Raw genomic sequence first — 18,652 nt, 5'->3', positions numbered from 1 at the left:
TGCAACACTTTTCCTTGAACTTGAAAAGTTCAGGGAGAAAGCTCCTCTTTGGAGAGAGGTGGCAAAGTGACTTTCATTTGGGAAGAAAACAGAGAAGATCCTGAGATCCCTTGGCAGAGGAGTCACAGGAAGACAGGAAAAGAGGAACCTGTGTCCCTTTTGATATCAGCAATTTCTAGCAGCTTCTGAAAGGAGCCCTGTCCAAGTGTCCGAGTGACACCTACAGAGGAACTGGCTAAATAATCAAGGGCCCCATCATTCTCTTTCCTTGACACAAGGCCCCTGGAGCAACATACTCTGTTAAACAGTGTCAATAGATAGTACTGTACAAGTATTTCTGTGTGTTGAGAAAGGAATGTACTCTGAATAATAAGAAAAGGTTCCACTGAGGACGTTAAAGTAAAGGAATGTACCACTGATGATGTTAAAAGAATGTACTCTGAATAATTAGAAAAGATAAAGTGGGCATCTGAAGCAGATAAGGAGACCATGAGTCAGGAAATCGTTGAACAAAGAAAGTTGAAAGGTTTACTCCACCTAGATCCCACCTATTATGAATAGAATGATTAGGTGTCAAAATCAAATGAATATGTATGGAAAGATGTTGTAACCTCTTATGAAAACTGTATGAATTATCTGACTTTTCACTGAAAACTTGGGAGCTAGTTTGTCTGGTGGGAATCAGCTAGCTCCCCAGTGTTGCATGAAATAAATACCTTTGCTGCTTAAAGACAAAATTCATCTCTGAGCAGTTACTCTATGCCATTTTGGCATCATATGCATGAGTGATGAGATATAAATTTAGAAATGAGCCCTGTTTTCCCAACTATATTTTACTGGTTTTTTTCCTCCCCAAATCCATTTTATAGCTGTAAAACAGCAAGTGTCGTATGAAAAATGAATAAGCTAAGTTAGGTCTGTAGGGAGGCTGCCTCTTTCATTAGACCAACTGATACAGCTGGAGCAAACAGACAACCTTTCAGGTATGTGATCTATCTTTGGGTCTGATCTGCAGCTTGCTTTTTTCCCTAGCTGTAACTGGCAGCATAATAAAATACCTTTCTCCTCGTTAAAAACCTTGCTTAGCTTCTACTCCTAGACCACAGTGGATATAGCCATGCAAATACCACCGCAAACAAATCAGTCAGAGTTTAGGACCCAGAGCCCTGTTTTAGGCTTACGGGATGTGACAGCTGACTGAAAATCAATGAACTGTGATTTACAGAGTGGAGCATCATAATGAGGCAAGATAAGGCTCAAAGGTGCTGTCTTGCCTTGCAGACTCAATCGTCTGCCTTGATTTTTAAATAGATCGGTTTAGTACCCTTCTAAGATGAGACAAAAGATCAGATTTAAAGAAAAAGCAACCGTGGTGCCCATGCTTTGCCTAGTGCTTTTTGTGCTGTGTCTGAGCCACTCAGGTAAGTGCAATTTCTTTTTCTTCCATGCCGACCTGCAGACGTTCAAGATTTCTTTTCTGCTGGCCAGTTAGCTGCTGCTTGCAGAGACAGGGGAGATACCAGCCTCCCTCAGTCCTCTTAACACCGTCTGACTAGGAAAAGAGGGTTGTATCAGCTGCTGCCTTTGTATTGCAACAACGAGCAGTTTGGCAACAAGGTTTTATTAACTGGGGTGGTGGGGTGGTCACCGGGTAGAAGTTAATGAAAACCCCTAAACTCAATCTTCACTGCTAAAGGAAGTTGTGGGAGAATCTCCATCACCAGGAGGAAAACTGAAATGCCTCAGGTGAGCTGATGAAAGGCTGAATGTCCGGTTTATTTCTCGGGGTGTTTTACACATTTGTTTAGCAGACTCCTTGCCCTGCAATCCTGCCCCTGTGCCGGGGGAGGAACTGCTCGCGGCATGGACTGCAGCGAGAAGCAGGAACCCGGAGGAGAGGGGAGATGGCAAATAGTGCTCAGTTACTGGCACACACAGTAACCTGCGAGGGAGCTGGAGCTCTCCAACTTTTGTCTTCTCTGTGCACCATATGGTAAATTCAGGGTTGCATCTGTCCTACAGCTGCTTCTCTATTTTGCTCAGTATTTTCTTCATGACTTTATCTAACTTAGTCATCAGATGGGGCTTGATCAAAGGAGCTGTTTAGGCTATTTTCTCCTCTTGATATGTCTTCCTTCTCACTAAAAAACTTCTGCTTTTAAACTGTCCTAAGGCTGTCTTACAAGGGCACCGATCTTGTTCCTTCTGGCTTTCTTCTTTGTGAGACTTCTCAAGTCTTTCCCACTCTTTTCTGTGGCTTCCCTGGCAGCTGAGAATCAACACATCCAGCCCCCAAACCAGATTTACCACCTCTCTGCTATATCCTCTTGGAGTATTAGGGCCCTGGAGTTCATGTGAAGTATGGGCTGTGAAAAGGCGCCGTTTTCCTAGCAGGAGCTCCATACACAGCCACGGACACCGTGCCCATGGGGTGTGTGGCTGAGTGTGTGTGTGATGCTATACTCAAATAAACCCAGTGCAATGTATTCCAGCATTAAGACAAAGATGGGTTTGATCCTGCAAGTTTTCGGGCTGTGGATTTTTCCTATTCAATGGCTTTCCCATTAAATTTCCTGTGTTTAACACCACCACACCCCTGTGAACCTCCTAAAGGGAAATCAAAAGGGCTGGGAGCCAGGGTCTCTGCAGAGAGTCATGGGACTGGACTGTTGAGGTTGTGGGTAGTGAGTGGGGAAAATATGCTCTTTTTCTTCCTTTTGTTGCAGATGCAATGCTGGTCCAGCATGTTTGGGCAGGCAATCCATTTTCCTAGGACAGACCCCAGACTCTGTCCTCCATTTGCTGTGGTAGAGCTAGGCTATCTTTGGCATGAGAAATAAACCCTGAAGCAAGCAGAAGGGGCATTTATGGTTTCCTGGTTGGTAACAGCAGACTTCAAAGGCTTATGACAAAGCAGCAAGACAAAGGGTGGCCACAGAAGCTGCACAGCAGGTGGAAAGGAGTGCTGAAAGCTCCCTCTGACCAGCGGGCTTCCACCTCCCCAGGGTTTGGTAATGCCACCACCAGTGCACATCCACAACAGAGGATGAGCACAGCCTGTGCTATAACACCTGACAGTAAAGTCATTGTTACCCTGTGAGTAGGAACTGCTAGGCTTCAGAGTTTACAGATTCTCCAAGAAAAGCGGGCATTTGCTATGGCTGGAAGTGGGGGGTGACAGTGCTGCTTGAAGCCTGTGCTTTCCTGAGAAAATCTAGACTAAGTCAGGGCAGGATTTTGTCCAACAGAAAGCTCTGGTGTGGGAGCAGGTTTTTGCTTCAGGCAGTCCTTCAGCTGTGCCGCTTCCTGCTGGGTCACTCCCTGCCCACAGCCTCACACAGACTGACGGGGGAGAGGAGGCTGCACGGGGGAGAGGAGGCTGCGCGGGGGAGAGGAGGCTGCACCGCGGAGAGGAGGCTGCACCGGGGAGAGGAGGCTGCACCGGGGAGAGGAGGCTGCGCGGGGGAGAGGAGGCTGCACCGGGGAGAGGAGGCTGCACGGGGGAGAGGAGGCTGCGCGGGGGAGAGGAGGCTGCACCGCGGAGAGGAGGCTGCACCGGGGAGAGGAGGCTGCACCGGGGAGAGGAGGCTGCGCGGGGGAGAGGAGGCTGCACCGGGGAGAGGAGGCTGCACGGGGGAGAGGAGGCTGCACGGGGGAGAGGAGGCTGCGCGGGGGAGAGGAGGCTGCACCGCGGAGAGGAGGCTGCACCGGGGAGAGGAGGCTGCACGGGGGAGAGGAGGCTGCGCGGGGGAGAGGAGGCTGCGCGGGGGAGAGGAGGCTGCACCGCGGAGAGGAGGCTGCACCGGGGAGAGGAGGCTGCGCGGGGGAGGGGAGGCTGCACGGCCTCTCTCTCCCAGGAGAAGGGCAGCAGCTGCCGGGGGAAGAAGGCATGGACAGGGACGGTGGTCTGTGGTCATGCCCTCTCCTCCGTGCATGTGGCAGAGCGTTACCCTCTGCCTCTGGTTTTCTCTCTGGAGGGGCTGCTGGGCTCAGATGCCCTTTTGTCTCTCTCCGTGGCAGAGGGACCCTGCTGGGGGCCCCCTTGCCTCTGATGTTTGCTGCCCCTGAGCTGTGCCCCCCTGCCCAGGCTTTCCCATCACCCACCTCACACCGTCGTGTCTCTCAGCCATGACCCTCTGCCTGCAGGCACCTCCTGCACCTCATGGCTGGCAGTTTAGGCACAGGTGTCCTGCTCACACTGGGGCTGGCAGGGCACGGGGGGTGAGGGGACAAGGTGGGCCCCGGGCATCACCCTGTGGGGTCCCCTTTGACTGCTGGCATGGCAATATTGACTGTTACCCCCATGGCACAGGGCTGATCAGCACAAGCTCCTTTTCCCTGCATGGTGCCTTTGGCGAGAGGTGAGATCCTTCTCAAGGTGGAGTCCTTCTCATCCTTGGGTGCTCTGTGTGTGTGCACAAGGGAAGAGGTGGATGTCATGTCAGGACCTCAGCATTACAGAGAGTGGGGCTGGCACTTGGGAAAGGATGGAGGGTCTGAACTGCCCTTCCCCTTTCGTGGTAGCAGGGGCAAGGGGGAATGTGGTGGCAGGGACTGGGGGAGTCGCAAGTCTTGCAGGTGTAGACCTGCATCGTCCTGTACTGAGGACCTACCAGCTGCATTATCCAGCTCCTCCTGCTGATGGATGACCTCCTTTTGCTTTTCGCTCTACTAGTGCAACAGCCCACCAAACACAGTCTCCCCACCTGAGAGAATTCAGCTTTCTCAATGATTTCCTGCTACCCCCTGCTTAGCCCCAGAAGGAGGATTAATTTCCTCTGTTATGAGGCTCCCTCAGATCTGACTTATAGGCCCTGCAGCTTCCACCACCCCGAATCCTTGTGCAGGGCAGCCTCCTGTCTCAGAGAGGCCATAGAACCCAACCAAGTGCAAGTGAAATCCCGGGGCCCTGAAATGCCCACCGTGTGTTGCTGCTGTTCCTAGCTGCAAGCCAGCTAGCCAGGGTTTACCCCACAGGTTTGCCCCTCAGTGACCAGATCTACCCTGTGGCCCCAGCTCTCTGTGGTACACCACAGGTTTCTGAGAAAACAGAACTCTTCCTCAGGGTGGCATTTACCAGGCTGGATATTTACTACTCAAGAGTGAAAGGGAGCACCTGGTGCTCAAAGCCTGCAGATCTCCCAAAGAATAATAAACAAGAAAGACTGAAGACCAAGAGGCCACAGAAAACAGAAACCTAGTACAAAGTCAGCACTGCTGTGGTCTGACGGTCGTTTTGTGTGTGTCAGTTGGTCTTGGGGTGCCTTGCCTTCCCCTCCCCTTGCCCTGGCTCTGCTGAAAGTCTGTGCATCTGAATTCCTGCAGATTTTATTGTACCAGACAAGAGCTGCCTAGAGGTAAATTAGTCTCACATCATTGCTCTGCCTCACTTCTTCAGCTTGTGCTGCTCTCCACGTCTGCTTTCCAGCATGCCCCCACTCTCTTTCAGATGTGGCTGCCTTCAGTTCAATTGCTGAAAATGAGGACGCACTCCTCAAGCACTTATTTCAAGGCTATCAGAAATGGGTCCGCCCTGTGGAAAACTCCAATGACACCATTAAAGTCCTTTTTGGATTAAAGATATCACAACTTGTGGATGTGGTAAGTGTTGTGCTGGGCTTGGTAAAACATCCCTTCTTTTGTAGACAGTTGTGCATCCACCTGGAAGGGTTGGTGATGCTGTTGGCTTTTGTCTCCTGACATGTGAAATGCAAAGTGATGATCAGGCAACAAAACGCCGAGTGTGATGTGGTGCTGGCGATACGACCTCCTGCCTGACATGCTGTACAGGCTGTAAGACTTGTTTGTTTTGCAGCAAACCTGAAGGTCCTTTTTTCCCTGCTCTTCTCAGGGAATAAGGCCTCATTGCATCAGGTGTTAATCAAATAGTCCATACCACTGTCCCTGATGACTAAATTTGCAATTTAATGACAAGGCAGCTACAGGACAGGGGTGAAGAAGGCTAGAGATGGTTGGACATTGTTCATTCTAAGCAAGCTTGTATCCAGGCCAAAGGCAGCTTGTATCTTGACCCAGCTGGCCACTCAGAAAAGACACTAGAGGCATAACAGACAATTCCATGTTCTTGCCCACTTGGAATGTTTCTTTTCCCTTTCCTCTCCATCACTGCAACACACAGTGGAATTTGCACAGGGACCAGAGGTACCCACACAACAGTGTTCTTCCATTCCCTGGCCCCTGGCAGCATCCCTTGTGCCATGGAAGGCAGACTAATTTTGTGCTTTACATATTCAGGACAATATTTCAGATTGTATCTTCCCAAAGTGACTCCAGGCTGAGCAGTGTGGGGAGACCAGCTATTCTGGGACCCCACAGACATGTCTGTCCTGACCCCACCTGCTGGCTAAGCCCTGCTGCCTCCCTGCTCTTTGGCATCTGGCTCCTTTGGGCTGCTGTGAAATGCCTGGCCTCGGTTTTCCAGCCTCAGGAGCTCCCAGCGAGAGCAGGGACTGGATTTAGAAAGTCAGTTCACTTCTCCCAATAGTGAAAGAGCCCAGGCCTGTGGGTAAACAGGATGATAGTGATCTCCTCTGCTCAGTGCAGGCTTAGACTTAGCAGGCACAGGGTCCATTTCTGCTGGCTGTTTTGAAATTGCAATCCTCTCTACCTTGTGTCACCCTAGGATGAGAAGAATCAGCTGATGACAACCAATGTGTGGCTGAAGCAGGTAAGTTAGACCAAATCAGACCTCCCCTTCCAGTGTGGGGTTGCTAGGCTGAGTGGCCTGCCCAGCCTGCTGCCCACTACGTCATCCATCCCCTTTCGTGATCTCGAGTGGCCAGACAAAAGCAGCACCAGGTCACCTCACCTGAAGTTTTTACTTTACTCCTCTCACTTTTGCAAATGCATAAAGGGGCAGAAAGGCAGGCAGAAAGGCCTCTTCTCCTGGCTTGCACTCCAGCAGTGTACTCAAGCCAGCTACTTCAGGGAAGAAACATCTCCTGATACTGCAAGGGCTGTCCCTGGGATGCTGTGTGTGCCCTGAGGGACTGTCCTGTCCCAGACCTGGAGTTCAAGCAAATACTGTCTCTCTTGCCCGAGCTAAGGGTGGTGTTTCAGATGGATTTCTTCTTCAGCATAACTAAAGAGAAGGATAAGACCAGCATGCTACAACCCCCGCACCCTCCCACCCACCCCCAATTGAAATCTCTGGCAATTAAAATCTGAGACCTCTCTAACATAACTGCTTCTGGAAGTGATGATAATTTATACAAATGGGGGAAAGGTGCAAGTCAGACTGTTAAGTCTCCTTTCTTGTTCACTCCTGAAGAACACTGCATTTGGTATAGATTACATTGCACCAGTTTAGTGACCTTGTGACAATTATTTTAAGTCTCTCAGCCACGTGAGTATAAACATGGCAGCTGATCTTAGGCAGAGGACATAAAACCCAAACTGTACTTGAAATGATGCTATGGGAAATGGTTCCCAGGGGTCACTGGGCTGGTGGAGGAGAAATGCAGCTCAGTTTTTGTTCTCAGTGTGGTACCTGTAGCACTGCAGTGTGTGAGCTTCTGGGTGGAGCAGGACCATATGGACATTATATGTAAAGACAGTCTCTCCCTTGAAGAAGAAGCTCAGACTTCCCTTGGCTGCAGGGAGGACAGGAATTTCCCCTTTTGCTGGAGAAATTTGCTGCTGATCCAAATCCAGCTGCTAAGACCCTACCCTGAAAATCTGCAGCATTACATTTTTCTCACCTTCAGCTGCAATTGCAGAGCCCTTCAGGTGCACGGGGCCAGATCTTGACTTCCTTACTTTGAGTAGCCACTTGGCCAGACAGAGGTTACAAAGGTAACCCCTCACCTCCCATCTGTCCTCTCCCAATTCCCACCCTCTCTCCTTGCAGGCTGCTGCACCCACCTGCCCCTGCACACCCAAGCCCTGCCATCTGCAGGTATGAAATCCACCCACTCACCCTCCTCATCTCCCTTTTCCTGCAAGTATCCCCAGAAAGATTTTATAGCCTTTTGCAGCCTTTGACAGAATATTTCAGCCTGATCATTTCCTTCTTAGGGAAGGGTTGGCTGCTTGCTTCATCCAGGACAGCAAAGTTTCCTATGTCCTGGGGCTGCCTTCATCCCTCTGGCTGGGTGACATCTTCACTCAGGTTACAGTGACTGCAGAAGAGAAGGACCTGAAGTATTGACTCACATTAACAGACCAAATCCAAGTCCAGGCTGCCCAAGGGCATCAGGGCTGAGACACTAATGCAGACAGACACCTACCCATCCTCTCCATTGCTGCATGAACCTGTGTGGGGACGTTTCAGGTTAGCCCATCCAGGATGACCACCCTGTTTGTACTGCAGCACTGACCTCCCCAGAGGTACAGCCTGGAGCCTGTTTCACCACTCTTGCTGTGGGAAATCAGGTTCTGCTGCAGGGTACTCCAAACATGCTGCAGGACGTAGGGATACGCCACCATCTGCTCATTGCCTCTTGGGTGTCAGGGAGGATGAAGATAAGGTGGAAACCACTTTATCTGATCCTCATGCTGTGACTACCCAGGAGTCTGCACTGTAGACATGCTGAGTTCTCTGGAGGCCTTCGGAGACTGTGCCCTACCCAGGGCAGTTCCCCAGGATAACTCAGCACTGTGATTTTCAGAATTGCTGAGCGGGGCTGTGGCTAGTTGCTGCCATTTCTAATACTCCTTCTCCGTCCGAGGGACTGGGAACATCAAGGCCCAAATGAAATGCAAAGGGAGCAGAATATAAGTGAGAGACAGGTTCTGATTGTCACACATGCAGATTCTCCTAGGAAGTCAGGATGAGCACTACATATCTGTGGCCTCACCTAGGTGTCCTGCTTTGGGAATCATGCATTCACTTGGGCTTGGTGTGAACTGGTCTCATGTGCAATCCAGTCCTTGGGGGATTATTAGAGTGTATGAGCGCAACAGCTAGGAAAAGGTCCATAAAACTAAGTACAACTAAAATATTTTTTTTTCTTTTGGGTAGGGAAAAGTAAAAAACACTAAAGCAAACCACAACTCTCTAATGACACAGACCCTGACCTTCTGCAGGACCTGGGAAGGTCAGGGAAGTCTGATTTTCACACTGAGTGCGTGAGGTTGAGAAGGAATCACAGTCATCGTCTCTCTACATGACTCTGGCTTTTCTTAGGTGAGCATAGCTTAAATCCAAGGGGTTTCTTTTTTACCTTAGACATCCAGGTGCTCAAGATGGTGGGACTTGATGATGTGCATGCAGGCAGACACACAAGTTGCAAAGGAGCTTTTAGTGGTTGCTAAGAAAGTATCTGGGTTCAGGAAAGCTATGGAGTATACTAGCAAGGGTTGAGAATCTGGGTCCAGTGTTTCTTGGTCCACTTGGTGTGGGTTAAGCACTGATGTGACATCCCAGAGATGGGAATTTGGCAGACCTGGAGGAAGGGGAGAGCAATGGGAGGGTCTGGAGCAGCTTGGAAGAAAGGGATAAGAGAGGAAAGGGCCCTTTGAATCCACTGCTATGGTTTGTGCCAGCATAGCCCATAGGGAGATTCCCATTTTAAACTGCTCTTCAAATTCCGCATACAATCTATTTTCTGCTCTAGTAAGATGGCACGCAACAATTTGCCTTGCAGACATGAAAGAGCACTTTAGCTGGGAGAGAAATCAATGCAGGGCAGGGGGGGTGGAGGAGTATTGCAGATGCCAAGGGGCTGCTCCAATTCAGGTCCAGAGGGATGATTGTATCTCTAGGTGGCTGACTGGGTATTTGCTTCTGTTGTGTTAGTGCAGGCTGTGAGGTGACTCTGTTGGCTGCTGCTGTCAGCTCTGGCTATCCCCTTGCATAACAGGTCTGTTTCCAGCCTAAGCCCCCTTGGACCTCTTGCAGGAGATGTCCAGGATACATACTTGCGAGTCTGTGCCCACCTAACAGCCCAGGCTGCTGGAAACATCTGGTAGATGCCCATTCACAGAGAACAGTTCACACTAGAAGTTGTGTGCTCTGTCGCTGAGGCTAAATCAGCAATGACCCCTCTTCTCTTTCCACACGTGAACAGCTGCCACCTCTCCTTCAGCAGCAGCAGGAGTCAGGGGTGGAGGGCTGTGCCTGGCAGCTGATGCCAGCCCTATGAACAGTTTGGAGAGTGGGTCCATGTCTCTTCTGGCACAGGTAGTGGGGCCATTAATCCTGCCATGGTGCCATCCTGGGCAGCTGCCTCCTTTGCTTGTGCTTTCGGCAAGATTTTAGGACAGGTCTACCAGCCACCTGCCCAGGACCTTGGCCCCATCCCTTCCCTGAACCTGGGAGGAGGAAGACTCTTGTTCTCACTGTCTGTGTTTAGGACTCTATGGAGGGTCTGGGTTGCTGTCACACTGTAAAGGACTGCAATAACAAGTTTCTGTAGGTATAGCTGTGAAACACATGTGGAATTGAAGAAGAGGGGAACAATATAGTTGGAGAAGAAGCAGAGAATTTCACTTTTGGCTCATCCTTAAATCATGGAGGAAATTGCCCAGAGAAGGCTGAGGCCCCCACATCCCTGGGGACCTCTCAGTGTTGGAGCTTAATGGAAAGTCGTTCATCTTGTGCTTCTTGATATTGACCACATTCTACAGCTCTTGCCTCCTCTCACTGCTGCTCTTGTGGGCAAGTGAAAACCCCCATCAACAATGAACGGGGATCAAAAAGCTGCTTTTCCACTGCACCTCTGTGGAAATCTCCAGGTTGTGAGAGCCACTTTGCTAGGATCTCCCCATCTGAAAAACAAAAGAGGAGAGAAAAACTATTCTGGAGTTCAGCATGATGAAAATGGCCAGGAATCCCTCTGCTTTTGCCTTGTTAGTGTTATCTCTTCAGGAATGTGTACCAAATGCTTTATCATAATGTCATATTATTTTTCCCACAATATTGTGCAGGTCTTTCTGATGAGAGAACAATGATTTGGTTTGCAAGGACAGTGTACAGGTATCAGGTGTTGTATTCCACTCACTGAAAACAGCCAGGTCTCCACTGAAAAGTAATTAAAGGCCACCTCTCTGTCACTTGGGTAGTAGGTGCCATGCCAGCTGGCTTTTCTATGGGGTCATCAAGAGCCAAAACCACCATGGGCTGGCTGTCAGAGGGAAGAAGATGTACCACACCCAAGGGAAGTGTCTCCTCCTTCTGGACTACCCTCAGGTGGGCTGGGCAGGGTGGTGAATGTCAAGTGTTCCCCAGAAGTGCCTGCCTTGAGGTTGCCTGCAAAAGGGTGAGTTACTAAGACCCACCTGTGGCTGGAGGGGCAATGCTTATAGGGATTAACATCTCCCAGCCATGCCTGCCTAGCATCCTCCCTGCAGCTGAGCAGTCTTTCACCAAGCTCTGCCCATTGTGCTGTGCGACGCAGTCCCTCTGAGGTGGGTGGTGGGAGAAGGAATGAGGTTGTTGTGTATGACTGGGCAGAGGACTCTGCTGGCTTGTTACAGGAATGGATCGACCACAAGCTTTCCTGGAATCCCAAGGAATATGGTGGGATCACCGCCATCCGTGTTCCTTCTGAGTCCCTGTGGCTTCCCGACATTGTTTTATTTGAAAAGTGAGTAGCATGGGTCCTTGCTCCCGACTTAGACCAGAGCTTGGACAAGGCATGTCAGCCACTGCGAAGCTTGCATGTGCTGTCAGAAGGCTGCTTCTTTAGGTAGTATGAATGTTGGCTTCCCTTGTCCTCCAGGTGATGGGTAGGAAGCAGAGCTGTGAGGGGGTAGGACTGGGGCAAACGTAATCCTGAACTTGGTACTGTTTCTTCCTGTCCAACTCCCAGTGCTGATGGACGTTTTGAAGGATCCCTGATGACCAAAGTCATAGTGAAGTACAATGGAGTGGTAACCTGGACACCACCAGCCAGTTATAAGAGCTCCTGCACAATGGATGTGACCTTCTTCCCCTTCGACAGGCAGAACTGCTCCATGAAGTTTGGGTCATGGACATATGATGGCAGTATGGTGGACTTAATTTTAGTGGATGAAAATGTAGACAGGAAAGATTTCTTTGATAATGGAGAGTGGGAGATCTTAAATGCCAAGGGTATGAAAGGCAACAGGAAGGATGGGCTGTACTCTTACCCATTTGTCACTTACTCCTTTGTGTTGAGACGCCTTCCACTGTTTTACACTCTTTTCTTAATAATCCCTTGCCTGGGACTGTCTTTTCTAACTGTCCTGGTGTTTTACCTACCATCAGATGAAGGAGAAAAGCTTTCACTGTCTACATCAGTTCTAGTCTCCCTCACTGTTTTCCTTTTAGTGATTGAGGAAATAATCCCTTCTTCTTCCAAAGTCATCCCTCTGATTGGTGAGTACCTGCTGTTCATCATGATTTTTGTGACCCTCTCTATCATCGTGACTGTGTTTGTTATCAACGTCCACCACCGCTCCTCAGCAACCTACCATCCCATGGCTCCCTGGGTCAAAAGACTCTTCCTCCAGAAGTTGCCTCGGCTGCTGTGCATGAAGGGCCATGTGGATCGTTACTCCTTCTCAGACACTGAAGAAAAGGAAACCACCTTGAAATCAAAGTTTCTGGGGAAGCAGAAACACAAGCAAGCAAAAGACGGAGAGAAAATTGTTATTGCCTTTCTGGAAAAGGCCGCTGACTCCATTCGATACATTTCCAGGCACGTTAAAAAGGAACATTTCATCAGACAGGTAAGGAGGGCAAGGGCGGATCACAGTTTCCTTGGCTGCGATGACTTCCAAGCTCTTACCCTTTCTGCATGCCTTTCCCTCTGCCTCTTCCTCCTGCTCTCATCTCAAACATGTCCTGGGAGCTTCCCCTGCTTGATAAATAATATGATTTTGGGGGAAACACATTGCTTCAAGGAGAACTGTATTGTGCTGTGAGAGTCCCTGTTCTTCACACATGCAAGAGGCCACAACAGCCTCTCCTGGAGGAATTCCTGCTTTTGGATTATTTGAATAACCTTGTCCTGCTTAAGCTGGGGATAGAATGAATCTGGAAAACCTCTGAACCGTCACACACTCTGAAAGTGTATCTTTCACAAAACTTACAGGCACGGTCCATGGCAGTTGCTAGGTCTCATTCCCTGCCTCCCAGTGACTATACACAGTGTGGCTGCCCTGTTTTGAGTGGAGGTCTTCTAGATTTTCACCAACACCAGTTCAGATTAGCCCCTAACCACCATTTTTCTCCCCTTTCTGAAAATCCATCTATTAAAATGGCAAATTACTGTGTGCATAAACTATGCATCTCATGAGAGGGTAGGACAGCAGAGCAATGCACCTAGCAGCATACGGAAAGAGAAAAACTTCTGTTAGCACCCTCCTAGTAGCAAAACCAGGGCTTAGTTCATAATGTGTTGAGAGGACTTCAGCAGAAATATGAACAGTAAATTTATGTTTAAAAGTAAACCCTGTAGTATGTCAACATAGAATCTCCATGAATGAAGCCCTCTGAAGCTGAAACAATTTTTAATTAAAAAAGTCCTTTAAATCACTTTTATAAGTAGCTTTTTTGTGTGTGCTGGGTTGTGCCAGTACTCACAATGCAAAATCGCCGCCCTGAAGGTGCACAATCCGAGCCAACAGAACACTTAATCAAACACGAGCCCATGGGACCACCTGCACTGGAATCAATGCCTGTGTCAAAGTGCTGCGCTAGGGCCAAGTCCTGGCACTTTAAGGGAAATGCAGTTCTGTGAAAAGAAACCCAGTTCATCATAAAGCCATCTTCAAGCTTGAGACTGTAAATTTTCACATACGCACTCATCTAAAAACTTTTGCACATGCTGAAAAAGGTCTGATTGCCATGTGCTTAAAATGAAGGAATTGTTTGGGGGTTTTGAGCAGCTCATGGTTATGAGTGCTAAAAAGTTGATCTATGTCCGTTCTAGGATAAAGCATACCACAAACTTCTAATTTTAAAAACAGATTTTTGGAGCTGAAATATATGTAGCAATATCAACAAAGCACCAGGCTCATTACAGTTTCTGTTTGCTCTCCTTTTCTCCTTCCTAGGTTGTCCAAGACTGGAAATTTGTAGCTCAAGTCCTTGATCGGATCTTCCTGTGGTTATTTCTGGTGGTGTCAGTGATGGGTTCAGTTCTTATCTTTACCCCTGCATTACAGATGTGGCTGAACAGCACTTTGTAGAAAATGCTCCCACAGTAGCATACAAGTACAATGCCAAGGGATGGTGGTGCCTTCAAGCTTGGTCTCTGGTATAAAGGATGGGAAGCAACAGCAAGTATGAGGGAAGGTGCTGGTAACGGCAGGCTTTGAATAGTGCTTTCTGTCTTCATACAACTCTACCAGTTACAGATTTGGCTGAGATCAGGGAAGGGCTTGGTGTGCAGCTGAGTCCTGAAGTGAATTGGGGCTGCACAATTAGGTTATACGTATTGTACTAGTAGCTTGGTTTCATTACAATAAAAACCAAGATTATTAGTTGAAATTGGAAATAGTACTTCCAGCACAATGATTATACTTAAAAGGCAGATCTGTCAGTTGAAATGCTACTTTATAAAACAAGTTATAATAGGAACACAAATCAGTACTTAATTTATTTGCATTTCCAAGTAAAAACCACAAAGTCTATACAGATCGCTTTGTGCATGTGTCAGAACTGGCAGTTGCACAGCATGTGCATCAAGAAAAGCACAAATACCTTTTAGATGGGTTGATTGAAATTTTGACTCTGTGGCCTCACCTTGCTGCAGGATTAGCTCAACAGTGGCTGAACTTACCACTCTGCCCACCTGCTGCCACCCTTTACGGCATGCACACCTCATCTTTCTTCTTGCCCATCAGGAAGCAACAAGGTGTTACCCACTTTTCAGTATTATTTGCAATTCTGCCTGCTACTCTGTAATGTACCAAAAAGGCTGAACAAGTAGGGATTTTCCCTGTGCTCTTCATTTAGAAACTATGATTCCTGCACCTGCTAGCTGACAAGTGGAAGTGGAAGATCACCTGAAGTGTATTGCATTGAAAAGGGTGGCTATGCTACTCCATAAGGCAACAGTGATCTTCCTAAACAGTTCAGTTGGAGGAAAGCTGCAGACATTGTTTTCAGCACGTTCTGGTTGGTGCCGAAGTGGAGTTTCTCCTGGGAGCTGTGGGGTGGGCTGGCTGCTGGGAAGGTATAACTTTGGGTGTTGGCTTGTTGATGTTTCCTAGGTAATTCATAATTTCATTCCTTTTATTCATTTAAATGGAATCCTTCTGCATGATTAGAAACACAACTTAAAAGTGTAAATGAGATCTGACAGAAAATGCACAGGTGAAGCTCTCATCACTTTTGCTGGGACAGTGTTTCATTGCACGGAGTGCTAGAAAATCCCATTCAGAACTTGCAGATGTTTTCAAGGCTAGCAAGGGGCTTGGAGATCCAATTTTTAACAATCTAAATGTGAATCTGGTGTTAAAGCTTTAGCTAGCCTTGAAATTTCTCCGTAGGTATAGAAGTTAGAAGGTGGTAAAAATAGATAGAGGTATTCTTGCACTTGGATTATGAGTGCGCACCAGACCTCTGTGAGTTAATACCATCCCATCTTGTTGCGTCACTGCAGAAAGTCCTGCTCACTTGTGCAATCATTATTAATAAAGACATATTTAGTAAATGATTCCTGGGGTGCAAGTGCTCATATTCTGGTCTTTGCTGTTGTTTTGTTGTCAATAAAGTTTAGATTGTAGCCCATTTTAAAAGCCTTGTCTCAAATCTATTCACAGGGGCTGTCTCGTTCTTGGAAAGTCCTTGAAACTTTTTAGCTCTGTGTGTGCGTTTGAGGAGGGAGCGTTCAGATATTGGAGGAACTTAGAACAGACCTGTTTAGTTTAGCATATACTGATACATGTCTTAACATAAGACACTGGTACAAAACTTACACATTGACTTTACTGCTAGCTGTTCCTCTCTTACATTGTCGAAGTCGGTTTGTTTCTCTGGCCAGTACTGTGAAATATCCATAGGAAAACAGCCAGGAAGCTCTTCTTTCCAGCATTTACAGACTCTTGAAATGAATAAGAGAGAGGTTTTCCCTCGGAGCACCACTGCCAGAGGGCTGCCTGTTAGCCATGACAGATGATGGATGACAAAATCCTCTCCTGGGCAAGTGCTTCAGCTGTTCAGCTGGCAGATGGTTCTGTCCTCACCTTGTGACATTTTTGGTTGCCCACAGCAGTCAACGCATGGCTGTGTCTCATGTGGCTGTGTCTGGTATCAAGCTGCTTTTTCTGGCTTGTTCTGGTTCCTGGCTTATCCTTTGGAGTGGGAGATGTATGACCACTGCACAGGTATGGCTTTTGGCCTCTGCTTTTCTGAGCATTTCATCTGGGACTGCTACATCTGTAGTCTCACTATTCATCCTTTCCTTGTATAACTGTTTTTTGAGCTTCCCTGAATCTTTTTCCCACTGGCCCACAAATGCATTCAGCATGTCCCATGGCCTGGCCTGTCACTATAAAACACAACTAGGGAGGACATTTGGGCAGACAGTCCTCTGATGGGCTCCTTCCCTCTGCTCCACGTGCTCTGCCCATGGATGAGATCACTGCAAACTGCAAATCTCAAAAAAATCCCAGCAACCCTCTGCCTTAGTACTGCTGCAACATGTGCTGCCTTGATTTCTGGGCACGGGTTTGCAAGGGCCTTGGCACTGCTTGGCAGGACCATATGCATCATCCATTCACCAAAAGACAAATATGACATAATGCTCTGGATCTTTTAGGGGGCGTAAAGTGGAAAGATAGTCTCCCTTGGGAATAGAATGTAATGAGCTGGTTGAGCTTTCAAATTGCTTCTGTGCTTTTAAAAGTAATTCATAGATGCCATCACTCTCAAGGAAAAGAGTTTTCTTGCTGCCAGTGCTCCACTTACCACCGGGACATATAATAAGGGGTATTGCTGATGTAGCTTTGGAGCTGATGGGGCAAATATAGACAGACCACTCCATGTGCCCTGCAATGAACATGGGTACTTTTCCTGTGGCTGTTGTGTGGTGTGCCACCCAACTCAGCCAACCCAGTGCCTTGAAATGCCAGATTTTCTTGCTATTTCAGTTAGAACATTTGCCAACAAGAGCTGGGGCAAGAGAAAATGTCACCGTGGTTTAAATTCTTTCTGCAGCTTTCTCTAAGGTGAGATGCTTATCGTGTCCTGTCCCCCTACACCCTATCTAATCAGCCGACTACTTTCATAATGCTGACAGGAGTATGCCAGGATCCCAGTCTTGAATGTGCTAAACACAGCTGAAAATGGCAAAACAAGGATCCAGAAGTTATTGGGTGGGAGAAAGGAAGGGGAAATACTACACTTGGAAAGAGACAGAACATGACTTTGTAAATCTTACTTTCTTAGGATACCAGGCTGATGAGCTAAACTGTCCAGACCCTATTTTTGAGGTCCAGAGGCAAGACAGAGAGATGTGTGTTACTGTAAATGACAGCTGTACAATTGTGAATGTTTTGACAAAAAGTCAGGGATTTTGCCAAAGTCAGCTTACTGGCTGTGGGGTAGTAGCTGTCATGCCTAAACCACCAATGCAGTACATCTTCAGCTGCACTATTTTCATTGTGTGGTCACGAACTGAAAACAGCAAATGCTGGCAATCAGATGTCTTTCCTGTAGAAATGAAACTTTTGAGTTCAGAATGCAGCTCTCCTCTTCAAATTCCCCTTCTTTCCCTGCCCCTCCTTCCTGATTAAAGAGCCAGCATAGCAAATGTCATTCCGTAGCACCTCTGAACACATTTGTACAGCAGGGAGTTTTTAACAAAATACAAATCCTTTGAGGAGGTATATCCCAGAAGTGATATTTAATTGACAGGCTGACAAAACAAACCATGCTTGTTCATACATCTGTCTGTCAGTTGCTGCATAATTATGCAACATTCATGCGGACTACAGAAAATACAGTTTTTTTCTAGAAAATCATGACTTTACATATTTCAGCTACTGGATTAAGACAGTTATATTCTTGTCATTCCATCTTTATCTCTGACATACACATTTATTCAGTTCTATTTTCTTTATTATGGAGCATCAAAAAAGAGCAAAAGGCCAGTCAGGGACTTCAGAAACAGGGACTCATATTTTCCAGGGATTGGTGATGTTCAAAGCAGACACTGAAAACACTGCACTGACACTGTACAGTTAAATTTAGAGCCTCCGGTGAGAGAAAAGAAGTTTTTACTCTTGAAACCATTGGCTTTAATTGAAATGGTGCCTTTTAGGGAAGAATCCTTCACCACAAAACCAGCAGGAATCTAAACAGACAAGGGACCATAGGGTAAACTGTCCACGTCGTATAGAAACCACATCAGGTACACATCTACAGAGTGTTTCAGGATTAAGTGCACTAGGACTGGGCACTGATTATATAGCAGCAGCCTCAGCCCTGAAGGAAGTGTCCCTACAGGTACAGGTCTGCACACACAGCCCTGATCTATGAGGAGCCAGCAAACAGAAACCACTGCAGAGCTGTTCAGACCAAGGTGCCCAGCTTTGCATGGGATTCATGATAGCCAGCCTTCTTCTGCTGGTCTTGGGTTTTAAAAACATGGGAAAACTCAGATCAATCAAATGTTGTCAAGCCAATTCTGTCTGTGATGAGTACCTACTCAGGGACAAAACCTTCCCCGCTGGGCTTATGTCTCAGCCCGAGAAAGCAAGAGTTTTAACAGGG

General features: G+C 47.7%; 1 protein-coding gene across 1 annotated transcript; it reads left to right on the top strand.

The window, feature by feature from the left end:
* The first annotated feature begins 1,037 nt into the window (after window positions 1–1,037).
* On the top strand, window positions 1,038–15,593 carry CHRNB3 (cholinergic receptor nicotinic beta 3 subunit). Its single transcript, XM_005232833.3, has 6 exons — window positions 1,038–1,421; window positions 5,450–5,601; window positions 6,644–6,688; window positions 11,440–11,549; window positions 11,775–12,657; window positions 13,987–15,593. The coding sequence occupies exons 1-6, from the start codon at window positions 1,334–1,336 to the stop codon at window positions 14,119–14,121; spliced, it is 1,413 nt and encodes a 470-aa protein (XP_005232890.2). The 5' UTR covers window positions 1,038–1,333; the 3' UTR covers window positions 14,122–15,593.
* The last annotated feature ends 3,059 nt before the right edge of the window (window positions 15,594–18,652 follow it).

Source organism: Falco peregrinus, chromosome Z (genome assembly GCF_023634155.1).
Source record: "Falco peregrinus isolate bFalPer1 chromosome Z, bFalPer1.pri, whole genome shotgun sequence".
Classification (NCBI taxonomy): domain Eukaryota; kingdom Metazoa; phylum Chordata; class Aves; order Falconiformes; family Falconidae; genus Falco; species Falco peregrinus.
This window is presented reverse-complemented; position numbering and strand designations above follow the sequence as displayed.